The sequence below is a fragment of the Micromys minutus genome (assembly GCF_963924665.1).
Source record: "Micromys minutus genome assembly, chromosome: 1".
NCBI classification, from domain to species: Eukaryota; Metazoa; Chordata; class Mammalia; order Rodentia; family Muridae; genus Micromys; species Micromys minutus.
In genome coordinates, this window is record NC_137969.1 from 11,893,250 (window position 1) to 11,909,184 (window position 15,935).

The 15,935-nt window shown below is 41.0% G+C and overlaps 1 protein-coding gene across 1 annotated transcript in view; it reads left to right on the forward strand.

Annotated features, from left to right (window-relative positions):
• Nucleotides 1-15,935, forward strand: part of ADGRA3 (adhesion G protein-coupled receptor A3) — a 95,292-nt gene that overhangs the window by 35,414 nt on the left and 43,943 nt on the right. The window contains exons 3-7 of the mRNA XM_080936257.1: nt 3,220-3,291; nt 5,989-6,060; nt 7,809-7,880; nt 9,807-9,967; nt 12,137-12,350. Of these exons, the coding sequence (XP_080792383.1) occupies nt 3,220-3,291; nt 5,989-6,060; nt 7,809-7,880; nt 9,807-9,967; nt 12,137-12,350 (591 nt within the window). The remainder of the gene's footprint in view (nt 1-3,219; nt 3,292-5,988; nt 6,061-7,808; nt 7,881-9,806; nt 9,968-12,136; nt 12,351-15,935) is intronic.

The following is a 15,935-nucleotide window of genomic DNA, read 5'->3' on the forward strand; positions in this document are numbered from 1 at the left end:
TAAAGGTTTTTAATGTAACTGTGTGTCTCAGCTTTGCTTTTACTGTTTTTGTCCATTCATAGGTCTCTGCACCTCACCCTCTGTAGATGGAGTATCTCATTTCCCTAAGGCCACTGTACTATGCTCTTCCAGGACTGGATGTTGGGGATAGAAGCCAGTACCTCTGTTGTGCTAGAGAGGCTCTCCTGCCAGGGACTACATGCCTGGCATGGAGACCGTCCTTTCTAGACTCACTGCACAGTATGGGCACAGTGGATGAGAGTGGGAAGTCTTGAGTTGGAGAGTGAAGTTGTCTTGTGAGACCTAGAAGGGTCAAGGTTTCCAGGATCTCTGCAGTTGCTTTAAAGACTTTGCCTTTTTTCTTCCCCTCTCAACTGATGGGAACTTTTCGAGGTTTTAAAAGAAAGACACGATCAAAATTCTGCTCAGGAAGATCACCAGCAGTGGAGACTAGCTGAAGAGATAGGATGCATGTGAAAACTGTGTTAAAATCTGCGCTCAGAAAATGCCATGGGGGTTGAACAGGACCTGTGTGACTTGAGACATTATTACCATACACAATAATTTATTTTTCAACCTCATTTTCAAACATCCAGTGAGGTTGAAAGAATATTACCTCCAGCACCTTGATTTAATGATGACCACCTTTATAGCGTGTTTGGTTATCAATTTTTCAATTGCTCCAGGTATAAATTTATTTAGTTCCTTTAATGAATTCCTACAGCATGAAAAATATGCTTAAATCTTGACATCAAAACTTGACCACATTTCATTTTTTTGTGCATGAGGGTTTATAAGGAAGAAAGATGGATTTTGCTCCCTTTTAGTCCAAATGAAAGTCGGGTGGGTATGCAAAAGTTGCTCACATCATGGCAGATAGGAAGTAGAGGAAGGAAGGGCTGGTGACCAGCTATTTACCTTCAGAGTCCCACCCTTAGTGAACCCCTTCACCCAGGGAAGCTTCAGTTCCCACAGTTTCTACCACCTCTACAAAGTAGCACCACCAGCCAGAGACCCAGGATCCCTTGGAGGACATTTCATTTTCAAGCCATAACACTCAAGGGAGTGTTCCAGAACTCAGTGGATGCCATGACACAGACAGCATTCATAAAAGTGAAATTGGAATGGTCTGGGGGATTTCTAGTCTATCTGGTCAACTTCATGGACAGAGTGGGAAGGGAAGTCAGGAATGCTGACTTACAGTAAGTGAATGACTTCTGCCACAGGTGAGCAGAAACCAGCCTCACCAGAATATAGATGTGGATTTTCCCAGGCGACTTCTCCAGGAAGCAGCCCCTGTGTTGTATTTTTGTTGCTTTGGTGATTAGAACATGCTTTGAAAGGAAACAGCTAGAAAAGCATGTGTGAGTCACACTGCACAGCAGTTTGTCTTTAGCTAGGAGGGTAATAATGTGGAGTGTGCCTCTCAGATGAGATGGAAGAAAACCTGGGATCTTTGCTCAGCTTCCTAAGACTTGTTATTTTTTGGAGTCTTTTCTTGAACAGAAGTAGACAGGAATTCTGATGAAGCCGGAGCCGCAGGGACTTTGAGAAGGCTGCCTGGAGACTGTGTCTAAGTCTTAGAGACTTCGTGAGCATGGGCTTGACTGTCCTTGGTAGAACCATAGATTTTAGATACCCATGATGCAGGCCACTTCCATGTTGTAGGAACAGGTATTGTTAAAGTCAGGGTTTACTTCTAGGATGGCCTCTCAAATCCCAGATGGAAGGGACTCTGGGATTTGAGTTCCCTATGGTTCTGGCCTGGTGAGCATTCCTTTCCCTGTTTATGTTGTTTGGCCGTGATTGTGGGTGCCACCAACCCATGTCGAGTGGCTCTGTAGGTCAAGGTTGCCATCCTTAGAGATGGACTTGGGGAGAGGAGAAGCGTAAGGACTTTGTGTGTGTTTGTGGGCATTCATCTTGCAGACAGAGGACCAGAGGGCATCAGTGGACCAGACTTTGAAGTTGGTCCCGGCACAGAGGCTTACTTAGGACATCTGGGCAGGCCACCTGCTGGAAGGAATGTGCTCCTATAAGATGCGTAGAAGTGAGTGCTGGCCTTTCTGCAGAGCCTAGCTTATACTTGAGTGGATTGTCCTCAGAGGCCTCTATAGGTAGCTGGGTGGGGACATGGCTGTGACACTCACTGATGCCTCACTGTGCTCCAATACTGGCATGGAAATTCCGACTGCTTGAGAAGGAGAACAAAATGAATGGAGATACAGGCTGCCTGCTTTGTTTGTTTTTTTGGTTCCCCCCCCCCCCCTTTGGGCTGTATATTGTGATTTGTAATGTATTTATAATCTCACTTTATGGAGAACATCACTATAGAATCTCAGGGAGTTACAGAAAAAACAAAAATCACATGACGTTAAGAGTACATATTTTAAAGATATTGTTTGGACCAATTCAATTTTGTGATTTTTGTGATAAGCACAATCACTGATGTGATATATCATATACCTCTTATATATATCATATTATGATATGTGATATGTATGTATATAAAACATATATACACCCACAGACAGCCTGCTGAGGAGGAAATTAGAGACATAATGAGTCCTGGAAGGCTGGCTCAGTGATTAAAGTGCTAGGCTTTCAAGTGTGAGGATATAGTGTATATCACCTAAAATATAAGTACCTGGTAGTGTGTCAGCCTGCCTGTGATCACAGTCTAGAGAGGCTGAGACAAGACATCTCCAGAGCGATGTGACTAGAAGACCGTCAGCGAGCTCTGGGTTTGTGACAGACCTTTCCTTCATGAGTAAGGGGGAAGTGTTCTTGAGCATGATTCCTGACACCAATCTTGGGCTCACACATGCAAGCACATGTGCATTTGTACATGAAGCCTCATACACATGCACTTTCCCTGTATGCAAGCATGCTTACAAATAATGCCTATCATATGTATATATGTAAAAATGGACAAAGGAATTAAGACAAAAGAAATAATACTTCTGTTTTAAACTGGTTGAATTTTCATGATGATTAGGACCCTATAACCTTTTATGGCATCTGTTGTTTGAAACAAAAAGCTTTGAGGCCCAGTTTCTTAAGTTTGAATTCACAGTTTGTTACTTAGTACTGGAGACTTCTTTGTTTTTTTTTTTTTTTTCCCCCCACACTGGTGGTTCTGTCTAGGCAGGTAAATATATGCTGAAATATTTGACAAAGTGGTGACTGTTGGACTAACTCTCACTTTTTCTCTCACAGGGACCTCCGGAATAACCTTATTAGTAGGATAGCCCCAGGTGCCTTTTGGGGACTGTCTTCACTGAAGAGATTGTGAGTTTTGAATTGCTTGCTTGTGAGTCTGAACCTTTCCTTCTCTAGTTAGCAGTGAACCCAGCCTGACAAGAGAGGCTCATCTGGGCTGGTCCCTGCCAGAGCAGAGAGGAGCTAAGTGTCCTGTCAGTGGGCTTTGGGTATCTCTTGTACTGACAAACTCATTATGGCTCTGGCCATAACTCATGGAGAGACAATCCTTAAGCTGTGGCTCCAGTCAAACTCTTCTTTGGAATTACAGAAACTTCAGGCTCTCGATTAATGATGTAATGGCTTGCCATTTCCTTGTGTACTTTTACTTCAAAGCCTAAAGAGACGGTTTTATTACTCTGAAATCTAACCTCTTGCCACAGTCTCTCACATTTGGAACTTGAAGGAACTAAAGTCACCAAGACCAGGCCATATGATGTTCTTTGTAAAGGCATTTGCTGAGCTCTGGCTGCTTACATACTATCCACTTCTGTGGAAGACCTCAGGCTCTTGCTTAGTTCCTAATCCTAAATAATGTCTCAAGTACCGCCGTCTAAAAGTTTAATAATCCTGTTCAGTAGCATTTAACTTAATTACTGGTAATGGTGCCAGGCTTTGCCATAGCGTGTTTGCGTTGCATCGCACAGTAAGTGCTCTTCTGGTGTTCCTGCCTTGGAAGGTAATTGCCATTCACTGTGTTCTTCCTGCCAGAAAATACATTCTTAATTCCAAGCAGCTGACTTGTAATTGAGCTTATGGCATACAGCTTTTGAGCTGAGGGATTCCTACGTGTAGACTCAGTGGGATGTAAAGATAGTCATTTAGTCAGTGGTTGGTAGTTTCATAGACCCACACTGGCTTTCTTGCAAGGCTTTAAGTCATTCATTTCAATGGCTACACAGAGTGTTTTGTCAGTGTCCATGATTTTGTCTGTACCTATAGATAATTAGAGTCAGGAAGATTAAGTAGCTTTTGAAAGATTAACTACCAGGAGTAGTTGAAACTCAAACCCATTCACTTTCTTCTTTGCTTTATCCACGAATTTAAGCTGATTCTCAATCCAAATGAAACTCATTATCAATACCTAAGTTCCATTTAAGTAGGCATAGCTATAATGAAATTGTTTCCCAAAGAGTCAATGGTAATTACATCACTGAAAGCTCAGAAGAGAGCTAGGATAATGAATAGGACCAAGGCATACTGTTCAAGCAACAGCCCACAAGATGATACCTCATTTTTTTTTAAACAGTAAAACCTAGAAATAAAAGAAAAATCCACTTTGAAAGATCCGACACAATTAAGTGCTTGGCTTTAATATCTTAAGGAGCTCCTGCAGGACGAGCGTAAGAACAAGCTTTGTGTGGCTTAAGGTTACTTTAGCCACACCAGAGAAAGCAGAGCTAAAGCATCCTGTTCTGCCCAGATAACTTAGGGCAGCTTTTGAAATTTGTAAAGGGAAAAGCTCATTGAGGAGATACCCAGGCCAAATGTTTTGTTCCTTGAATTTATAGCCAAAACCATGGCTTTTCTGCTGTGACCAAGTGCATAGTTTAGAATTTAGAGTCTTTTGTTTGGAAATAGGCACTTTAAGTACCCTCTTCCTTTTTATAAGGTAGCTCAGAGTAGCTCAGAGTGTAACAAAGGATGTCTTTCTCCATGACAGAAAATGATATGGACATTAAAAGAAATAGATAAGTATTTTTTTTTTGAGATTTTAGTTTATATAGGCTTATGATTTCTCTATTAACATTCCAACTGAAAATTGAATTATTCAAACTGTAACAACTGCTAACCAGAGTTAGTCAAGTTCACTGTTGAAGAAAGAAGCAAAGTATGCCTTTCCAGGTAGATGTTTGAAGTTTCCTAAAACCCTGGTTAAATGTAAACTTCACGGTATCTCTGGCTCCACATGAAAGTAAAATACTAGAGGAAAGACGCAACAATCTATCAGCTAGGACTTTACCACAGGGCAGGGAGAAGGGCTCTGCAGGCAAAAGCCTTACCTTCTTTAGTCGGTGGAACACAGGGTGGGAGGAGAGAAGTTTGAGACGGTTCCTCCGTGTAGGTGCTGTGACATTTGGGTACCCTTGTGCTAATGCACGCTCCTCCTAGTATTAAATAGTAATAACAGTTAATAATTATGCATAAATAAAAGGAGAGCACTTTATAGATTAATGAAAGGAAAATATTTAGAAGGTAATGCTGCTAGGAATTGTTAGACCTTAGGGTTGACTGGCAGAATAATTGGGCAGCTATCTAGATGCTGTTGAAAATCATCTGGCTTGAGAGTAAATGGCAGATTTGTAAGGTAAAAGCTAATTTCATGCTCCCCTTCATTATAATCAGAACATCTGAGTAGCTAAAGATGGAGTTACAGAAGTCATGTTGTTAATGCGATTAGATAATTGGGCTAAGTTCTCTAGCCCCTGCCTTGGTTAACTTGCAGGGAATCTCAGGAGTTCTGGCTCATTGTAAGACAGAGTAAGTCTCCTTTTAAGACTCTAGTTTTATTTTGAATAATTTTGTAGAGTGGTTGGAATATAATTAAATAGCATCTGTCTCTGTGAGCCGGAAAGAAGACAAACCAAGACCCATTTTCTGGAATGGCCTTTGTATCTTTCATGAGGGAGGATACAGAAAGATGGGTCTTAATGTTCTTGACTACTGCATTTATTGGGTCTGTATTAAGAGAACTAATTAAAGACGTGCCCTTCCCCCTTCTCTTAGGGACCTGACAAACAACCGAATAGGTTGTCTGAATGCAGACATATTTCGAGGACTCACCAATCTGGTTCGGCTGTAAGTACCATGTCTACCCCACTAAAATAAATGTAAGATACTTGAACCACTAGGTACCCAAGAGGTTCTGAACATTAGTGGCATATTTAATATTCAAGTGTAGGCCTTGCAGAAGCCACAGGGACCAGAAGCTTATGGCTCAGGAGACATAGTATCCTCAGAGCAGATGATGGGTTAAAATCTCTTACTAAAGGAGTGTTTCATACTTGAGGTGATCTTCTATGCACAAAGAGATGCTTTGCACCTGAGACCCAAATCTAAATGTGAAATTCATTTCTCTTTCATAATCACCCCACAATCAGAGCCTGGAGATGATCTTACACAATACTTTAAACACCCTATTGCATGAAACACAAGTTTCATGGTTTGAAATTTTTCATGCTGTTGTCATGGAGTTCAAATATTTTGGAGCATGTGGATTTCAGATGTTCAGTTTAAAGACTTCTAATACACTCAGCACCCCTGTCCTGTGGTCTCACTGGAGGTCACTGTACTGATTTTGAGTGTTGGTGCAGTGTGGTAGCAGGCCTCACATCCCAGGCTAAGAACCCCATTGTTGCAGGTGTGATAGAAGCTGATCCCCTGCCTCCACCCTATCATTCTTTCCTCTCTCCACAGTTAGCACTCTTATACTGAAAGATTCAGCCATATCTTGGAGGAGCGTTTGACCTTTGTACGACCCCGAAGTCTCTGTCCAGTGCCTTTCTGTGTCCTTTTCTGCCCCGAACTTAGCCTTCTTGACACTCCAAATTTACCTGTCCTTGGAGCACACAATAGATCTGGTGGTGTTTGAATGGTGCTGTCATTTTTTTTTCCCAGAGACTTCCCTACTACTTTAACGTTAGAAACCCCAAAGGGTTTGCTGTTTATCCTGAACACTCACCACCATAATATATTAAGTACCTCTCTCTATTTTTATAATGATAAGATGACACTTACTGTTGAAGACTGAGGCACTACAAGTTGATATACTGTTCTTTTTACATGTGAGCCATATCCTTAACTTGTTAGGTTTTTACTATGAATGGAAATGCTTTCTCCTATGTATATGTGTATTTATAAACAAAGGTTAAAGGACCATAGAATGCGGGATACCTGTTTTCTATTCCCCTACCTTGGAGAAGCACTCCCCCAGAGAAGACATGCTGTGCCTTCTTCATTCCTGCTCCTGGTCATGCAATGACACGTGAAGATGCTTGAGTCTGACCGTCTTGATGCGGCCCTTGGCCCGATTCACTCCATAGTCCTAACACTGTTGGGTTTAAGCATATAGCTTGCCATGGTGTTCACACAGTCCAGCATGTGGAGGGCAGGAGAGGTTTCAGACACCTTGTGTGCCCTGCCCCCTCCCTGCCCCCTCCCTACCCCCTCCCTGCCCCAGGGCATGTTAAGTCACTTACACTTACACTCCATCATGAAGGGCATTCTTTCTTCAACTCTTTATGTGTTCCTTTTCTGGATGGTCCTGAGTGGACATGTGACGTGGCCTTCTAGGAGGGATTTTGTATTGAGTCATCCTCATGAGGGCAGGAGGACTCATCCCACCTGGTTTGGAAGCCTCGCCTAGTCCCTTGTGTGAGGAGGAGCCTGCTGCCCTCTAGCCACCTGGAGGCATTTGCACATTCCGTCTGCTCGGAACTCGAGCAGCTTGCCTGGACTCATTCATCATATTCTGTTCTGGTCATCAGATAAATAAAAGCGCTCTGGTGCGGAGTGCATGGAAAGTGAACCTGTCTCTTTCCCCCTAGGAACCTTTCAGGGAATCTGTTTACTTCACTGTCTCAAGGAACTTTTGATTATCTTGGCTCACTGCGGTCTTTGTAAGTAAGAATTCATTTTTGTATTTAATTTATATTCAGTTTTGAAAATGAAAAAAACAAACAGTGGCTATATGGCCTAAGAGGTTTTATGAGAAATGCCTTGCAGATTTGCAAAAGTTCGGCTTTGTCAGGAGCCACACATGAGGTAAATGTCAGGAGATGTTTCAGACTGAGAAGGGCCTCCCCTCTGAGTGTGTCCTTCCCAGCTACGGTCAGAAAGAATAAACCTGCAGATGTGGTCCTCCAGGCTCCACTTTCAGATCCACAAGTTTTTGTTGTCGTCGTCTAATTAATGCCCAGGCTATAGCCCATTACTCCTTAAAAGAAACAAACAAACAAATACACAAAATCACAACTGTCTGGGACTATTTTATTCTCTAAGAATTTAATTATTTCCCATAATTTTTGTTCCACATGAACCTCCCAGCTTGTTTCTGCTATTCCGAGGTGTATTTATTGAACAGTCCCTCGGTGGACAATCATATTGTTTTCACTGGTTCTATATATTACTTTGTTCCTCTCAAATAGAGGCTACAATGGAGTCATGTTTGAAAATTAATTATATTTACAGATGATTATTATTACTCTGTGTTAACCTGTAAATTACACTGATTTTTATTAGAATCACAGATTGTCTATCAGATGTTTGTTCTGTATAATTTATTAGGCTGAGTTATTTTCCAGGGGGCTCTTTCTTTACCGGCTGCCTTTGTTTAGTAGATGCCCCCCCACATTCCCATCCCCACACCCTACCAATGCAGGCCTTTGCACACGCCAGGTAAGTGTTCTGCCACCAAACCATACCCCAGGTTTTCCTTGACTTCAAATAAGATAACCTTGGCTTTGAGCCTCAGTTGCAGGAATCTGGGAAATAATTTCATCAAGAAATGGGAGGCACTGGCAGTGCTTTTACTCATGAGGTAGAGATAATCAAACCACTCTTACAGTAATATTTTAAACTTTCTTATGTCTTTGCTGCACTGTATCCTTCCTCTCAGCCACGTTTTTGAGTAAAAGTATGAGATACCCCATGCGCTAACCAGCTGTGAATTAGAAGCATGCCCACCTCTACACTTGTTGATTTATCTGAAGGCTCACTTCCATAGTGACGAGTTAATGCTAATGCTTTGTTCCTAGTCCTAGATATGCCGTGCTGCCAGGGGCAGCCTCCACAGTTTGTTTTTTACTAGCTAGATTTATCACACTGCATCGTAAGGATAGTCATTGGCTAGTGAAAAAAGTGCTCCCCTTAACGGCTGTTAACCTAATCTTTCTTTCTTATAAGAATACAAGGCCAACTGTGCTGTTAAATGCACAATCTTTGTTTTTGCTCATAGTGACTTTAAAGTATTCTTATGGTCTGTGTAGACTGTATAGGAGAAGAGCTTTATAAAATGGTCCCCACCTTTGAAAAGCTTACAGTCCACTCAGCTGTCCAGAATATGACCACAGATAGGCCTGTGCTTCTCTATGTTGCTATTTCATTGCCAAAATCTACAGTAGAGGTGGCAGCATTTGGTCCAAGCACATGACAGTGATACTGTAAAATTTGGGAAGGCTTCAAGTTCTCATATTATTGTGTGCTTTACAGTAAAAAGTAAAGGCTTGCTAGGGCAGGTTTTCAAAACCTGGTCTTTCAAAACCCCTGGGTTTGGAGAGTTGCATAGAAGAGGGGGATAAGAAAGTTGTCTGTCAAACTTAGTGTTTTGTTATTTATATCAACTGATAAGAGGAAGTCCCAGGATCCTGGGAGGTATTGGTGGGATTTGGCACTCTGAGAGACTGGGTATCAGGGAAGGACTGTAAACAGTTTACAATCCACACCTTATGCTTTACAACAAAAAGACCCATAGTTATAACAGGGTGGAACCAGTCCAGAGCAAACGCTGCATGAAGCTTTCACTGCCAGTCTTCTGTGTGTTGCAGAGAATTTCAGACTGAGTACCTTCTGTGTGACTGTAACATCCTGTGGATGCATCGCTGGGTAAAGGAGAGAAACATCACTGTGCGGGACACCAGGTGTGTTTATCCTAAGTCACTGCAGGCCCAGCCAGTCACTGGCGTGAAGCAGGAACTCTTGACGTGCGGTAAGGGAGAAACCAAACTGAGAAGTGTGTATCCTGTTCTGATATGCTATCATGCTTTTCTTGACAGACTCTGAACTTCTTTTGACAGAATCTCAGCACAACAATTAATCTTGTAGAATTTAATGAAAAGTAAACCTGTGCTTAAGGTATCCAGATTAGAAATCAGGTTTCCCTTGGCCTCTAGGGTGGCTCTTCTTGGTTCTGAGCAGGTTGAAAAACAGTTTCAGAGACTGTCAAAGTGCTCGTTTCCTCCAACAGGCAGGTGGGTGGAACGTGTAAGACAGTCTCAGATGCTCTCACAGTTCATTTGTAGGACTAGGACTCCATCATAGCCTCTGGTTTTTGCTTGTGATTTGTGTTTCACGGTGTTGGGAACCAAACTCAGCCTTACACAAGCTAGACAAGTGTCCTGTCACCAAGTCACACCCGTAGCCAAGTATTGTGACATTTGAACTGTGGTTCAGCAGCATATGTCAGTTTATAAAGGATTGGTATTGTTAGGTCTAAAGATTCTATATCTTAGGGTTAATTTAAAGAAATTGATCACTTCGTATATAAACATATGCTGATGTTCATAATTATAGAGAAATAGTTGAAAGATGTTTGGCATTTCCGTTCATTAATGTAGCATGCAGATACAGAAAATCATGAGTTTGGGAAATTTCTTCAGGTGTGAGAGAAAAAGCACAGTAATTATAGGAAATGATAAAAATGTACCATAGTAACAAAAAGAGACATGACAAGCACAAAGTAAATGACCTTGTCTTTCTCCCCCTTTCTCTTTATTACCAGTAGCATTGTTAAAAGCAAGGTATGGTCTCTGAATGAAAATTAAGACAATATGAAACAAGAAACTGTGTGTACTTAGTTCATGGTATTCAGGGATTGCTGGTTTTGAGAGCATAATGTTTAACTTCAGCAGCTTTTCCTGTATTTTCTAGAAAAAAAAATGCTATCTTCCTCCTATAGATAACTGTCTGAAAGTTGAAATAATGTAAGCTTCCTTTTTTGTATAAAATAGTCTATTTTGTAGCTGTAATGTAACAACTTTCTTCCTGCATTTTTAACTTGTTAATAATTTCTCACTCCATAAATAACACAGTGATTAATTTCCTTGTATATATTTTTGGTTTTGATTTTTATATACTATTGCTGCCAACAGAATTGTTGTGTTAAATAAATGAACTAAAAATTTTAAAGTCTTTTTAATGAGCCAGTGGTATTGGTGTACATTTTTTGTATGTATATGTAAAATCTTTCCCTTTCTGACACAAGAAGGATTTACGTTTTAAACAGTGAATAAAAGAAAGACTATTTTTTTTTTAAAAAAAACTTTCTTCTTTAAATGTTTTAAATTTTCCACTACATACATAATTTTTCAACCAGAAGAAAACTTTTAATCCATAGAAATAAGGTCATCAAAATGTATCTTTACGCTGTGACCACCAACGTTTTTTTCTTCTGTAGCTCCAGTCTCTGGATCTCAGTATTTTGTACTTGGCCTTTCTTTGCTTCCATTTTTCTGTTGGTGTGTTGTCAGGGCATTGCTGGAAAGGAAGAGTTCTGCATACCAGACATGAATGTCAGAGGCTTTCATTTTCAGTGTTGGTATAAACTGTGACCTATTTGCTTCAGTCTGTTTCTGTTATAACAAAATATGCAAAACCAAGTAACATTAGAGATAAGAGAGATTTATTTACTGGTTCACAGTTTTGGATTGTGGCTCAGGATCATGCTTCTGCATTGTTTTGGCCTCATGGTAACAGCATCATGTCAGGAGTATGTGTGGAAGTAGGAGGTGACATCTCAAGACAGGAAGCCACATGCTGAGACTCAGGCTCTGACTGTTATTCCAGCTTACCCTGGTAGACTCATTCCAGATCAGTTCCTGAGAGCAGTACTTCCCAGGAGACCCATCCTCTTAAGGCTTCATCACCTGTCCCTTGCTACAATAGGCACAATGTTTCCAGGACATGACCCTGGGCGGCTGGGAGCCCCAGCTCTGACTGGACCGTTGAACAGGCCCACTGGGGCTAACAGTAGAAGGCAGGTTACTGAGGCATGTTGGTGCTTCTGCTTTCTTCAAATTCCACAGAGTATCTGTGACCTCTGAGTGCAGTGTTTGCGCTGTTTGGCTTATGCTCACTGAGTTCTTCATTTTCTGTTTAGATCCACCTCTCGAGCTGCCGTCCTTCTACATGATTCCGTCACACCGCCAGGTCGTGTTTGAAGGAGACAGCCTTCCCTTCCAGTGCATGGCTTCCTATATAGACCAGGACATGCAAGTGCTGTGGTATCAGGATGGGCGCATTGTTGAAACTGATGAGTCGCAAGGGATCTTCGTGGAGAAGAGCATGATTCACAACTGCTCCTTGATTGCGAGGTACAGTGCTCCCGGGCTTGCTGCCATTTGTGACTTGCAGTGTCTAAGCTGGAATCTGTTGATGGCTTCTTTTCCCCCATTTAAAAGTGCCCTAGATGGGACATTCCTTTCTCCTGATTATTATTGTAACCCTTTTAAATTAGTTAACTATCTCCTCATCTAGTATTGGAAGAAAAAGCTGAATGTAAAAGGGAAACACTAAAAGTTGAAGTCTTTTTCTTTAAAGTTTTAAGACAAAAAGGTGAACCTTTAGTGCTAAATCTAATTGTTAGCCATTTCTGCTACTAAACTTTTATTTCTTTTTTTTTTTAGGAATCACTATGATTTCACTCTTTCGTCTTCTGAATTTTAAGAAACCATCTCCCCTTTTTATCCTCACCCACTTTCTCTAGCGTAAAAGTATAACTCTGAGCTGTCAGTCCTGTGGTTGGTTGGTCAACAGCATGAACTCTCTAATATAAATACAGCCTAACATGTGTGCTCCCCTTTTGGGATGTGGTACTGAGTGTCCTCTTGGTTTTCTCTCTCTTGCCTACTTTCCTGCCTGGAGTATGACTGGGATTTTTCCTAAAGTAAAACATCAGCTTCCACATTGCCAAGGCAGGGATGCTGTGAGAAACTTGTTGAGAAAGTAAAGATTCTTGAAACCAAAAGTCAACTCTGGAACTTTAGGGTGGGATTCTCTATTTTACAGCTTTATTTTTTTTTTCTGGAAGTGTTTTTCCATTTAGTGGCTTCCAATGTTTAGAATAGATGCCTTTAAACCCTTGCTCTCGTACTCCAGTAACTGAGTCATCTTAGGGGAGTCATGACTCCTGTCTACTTTTGTCTTGAATATGGTTTAAAAAATATGTTTATAGTAATAATGTTGAGGTAAATCACACACTTTATTATAAATGTACAGTGAAGAAAATACTGGTAAAGCATTCAGATTGCTGGCCAACTCTGGCCCAACGGAGAGCTAACATTCCTGCAAAGTTCCATTACTGATGATTATATATGCATTTATATAATATCTTCATGTTTGTGTTGCTTTTTTAGCTTACAGAATCTAAAATATTGACAATCTCACAATGAAAAATATTTTATGACTTGATTCTTCTGAGTTCTGTCGTATTCCTCTTAGGAGAACTAGGTTTTATTTGACTGGGCAGTGAGCTAGGCCAACCTTCTACTTGTCCCTTTGTGTCTCTGGTCCGTGGTAACTGAAATATGTCTGTTGGTAGTGAGAGCCTCACTGGGGTTTAAACACATGATTTCACACATGCTAGGGATATGCTCTGCACAGAGCTATATCCACAGCTCCTGACTGCATTCCCCATGTCAGATGTTAGTGTCCTGCGCAACCGTCTCGCCAGCAAGAACGACGCGGCACACGAAATAGGATTCTTCTGCGGTAAAGCGTTAATGCTCTCGAGAGGCAGAGCATAAGCTTGCAACAAGTGAAGACGAAGACCCCGAACTATCTAGCCCGTCCCCTTATATAGGAATCAGTCCTCACCTTGGACGTGGAGCCCCCTGATTGGTTGAAACTCATCAGGCCCTATGACACCACGGGAGAGGCAGAGCTCAAGGAGTGAAAAGTTACCCAGCGCGTGCACACATGACTTGTTTACTGCTAACTCCAGCCGGATGTCAGCGCCATCTTGTAATGGAGAATGTGCAGGCAGCGCCCCACATGTTAGGGCTTTTCCTTCGTTCCCTCTGGTCTTCTAACTCTTAAGGCTACAAAGATTAGATATTTCTGGTGTTAGAGGAGCCTTGGGCCACAGCCATTTACAAATGTCTGATTTATTTCCCAGTGCCAATCCCTTCTTCCTATATCAAACCTTCTTTAGTTTCCATCTATTTTCGATATCTGTATCCCAGTCTCCACAGAGCCCTGCACACATTAGGATGGTTTAATGTGGGCTTGGCCTCAGCAGCTGAACTTCTTACTAGGGTTGATGTTAATTGTAAGGAATGATGTATTCATTGTTACACTGTCTTTACTGTGGCGATAATTACACAGGCATATACATATGTCAAAATGCATCAAATTATACACTCTTAAGGAGTTTATTGTATAAATAGGCAATAATTGTCCCAATACAACAATAAAACTTTACAAATAATGGGCTCTTTTATATACAAAGAGCTGTGGTTAATTTTTAACTCTAAAGTTGTACGAGTACCGTGGATTTACTTTATAAACCTGTTTCAGAAATCATGCTTAAAATATACTCAGTTTTTTACAGCAGCACAAAAAAATAATTCTAAGAGAAACAACTTGGCCTAATGTTTTTCTTGTTAGAAACATTTGACTGACATGACAGTCTTTTATATGAAGATGGAGAGTCCGTCCCCCAGAGCTCACCCCAGAGTCTGTAGAGGGGAAGCACATGGCTGTTGATGTAGGTGAGGCTGAAGCTTATTGATTTCCAATAGGTCTTCTGATGTCAGTCATTCTTCATCTGTAAGACTCCGTGCTCCTACTTTTCTTAGAAGATGAAATCCAAGCTCTTTCTTTCTTCTTGAATCTCCTTAAGTCCCAAGACCTCCTGTCAAGACGATTCCTGGGACTTGCATTCCAGCGGATGCTTTTAGACATTGAAAACATTGTTAAATGTTATCCACAGAAACATTGGTCTAGTGTATGAAGTACCATGGTTACAGAAGGGCGACACCTGTACTGGGCTCACATAGTCATCCTCAGAAGCGCTGACACTGGTTAGATACCATGTGACTGCTAGCTACTAGTACAGTGTCCCCGTCAAAACACGTCATATCTCTTGCACCATGTATTGAAATGTGGGACTTTAGGCACTTTGTGGTGGTCAAGTATTGTATCACAGTATTATGGAAGAAGAATTAGATTCTGATTTGATTCTGTTAGACTCTGAGCTATGATTATTTTCATAGTAGTCAGCATGCAGTTGCCTCCCATGTGAAATCTTTGTGTTTATTTTAAAATAGGGTTAAAATTTTATTGTTTTGTAATTTTTAATTCTATTTTCTTTCAATTGTATCTTTCAGATGGCTAGGCTGGTAGTTTGTGAGGATGTAGATACACAGGGTATTTATGTTCTTGCTTTTGAGCTCAGGCTTACCTTGTGGTCTTCTTGCCTCAGCCTTTACCATGCTGGGATTTTGAGTGTGTACCACAGTGACTGCCTCGGTTTTGAAATATATCTTACTAGTTGGAACTCACTACATACTTACATACATACATACATACATACATACATACATACATACATATTATTTATTTATTTTTTGAGGCACATAGTGACAGTTACATAGTAAAGGCTTTTGATCTGAACTTACAACCTGGGTCATATATGGTTTTTATCACCATAATCTCTGTGTATGTCATCCTAGCTCAGTATAGCCACACAACATAGAAGTCTATAAAGTTAATGGTTATTTGGTAACGAATTTCAGTTCTTATGTACTTTATCTTTAGAATATTTTCTGTAGTTGCTGACATAGTTCTTCGGAAAGCTGATACTCATTTTGTTTGATGACATGGAATGTGACGGTGCCTCAGAGCCACTCTATAGATGCTGACCCTTGGTGATTTAGGAGAGCAGACACATGTGCATT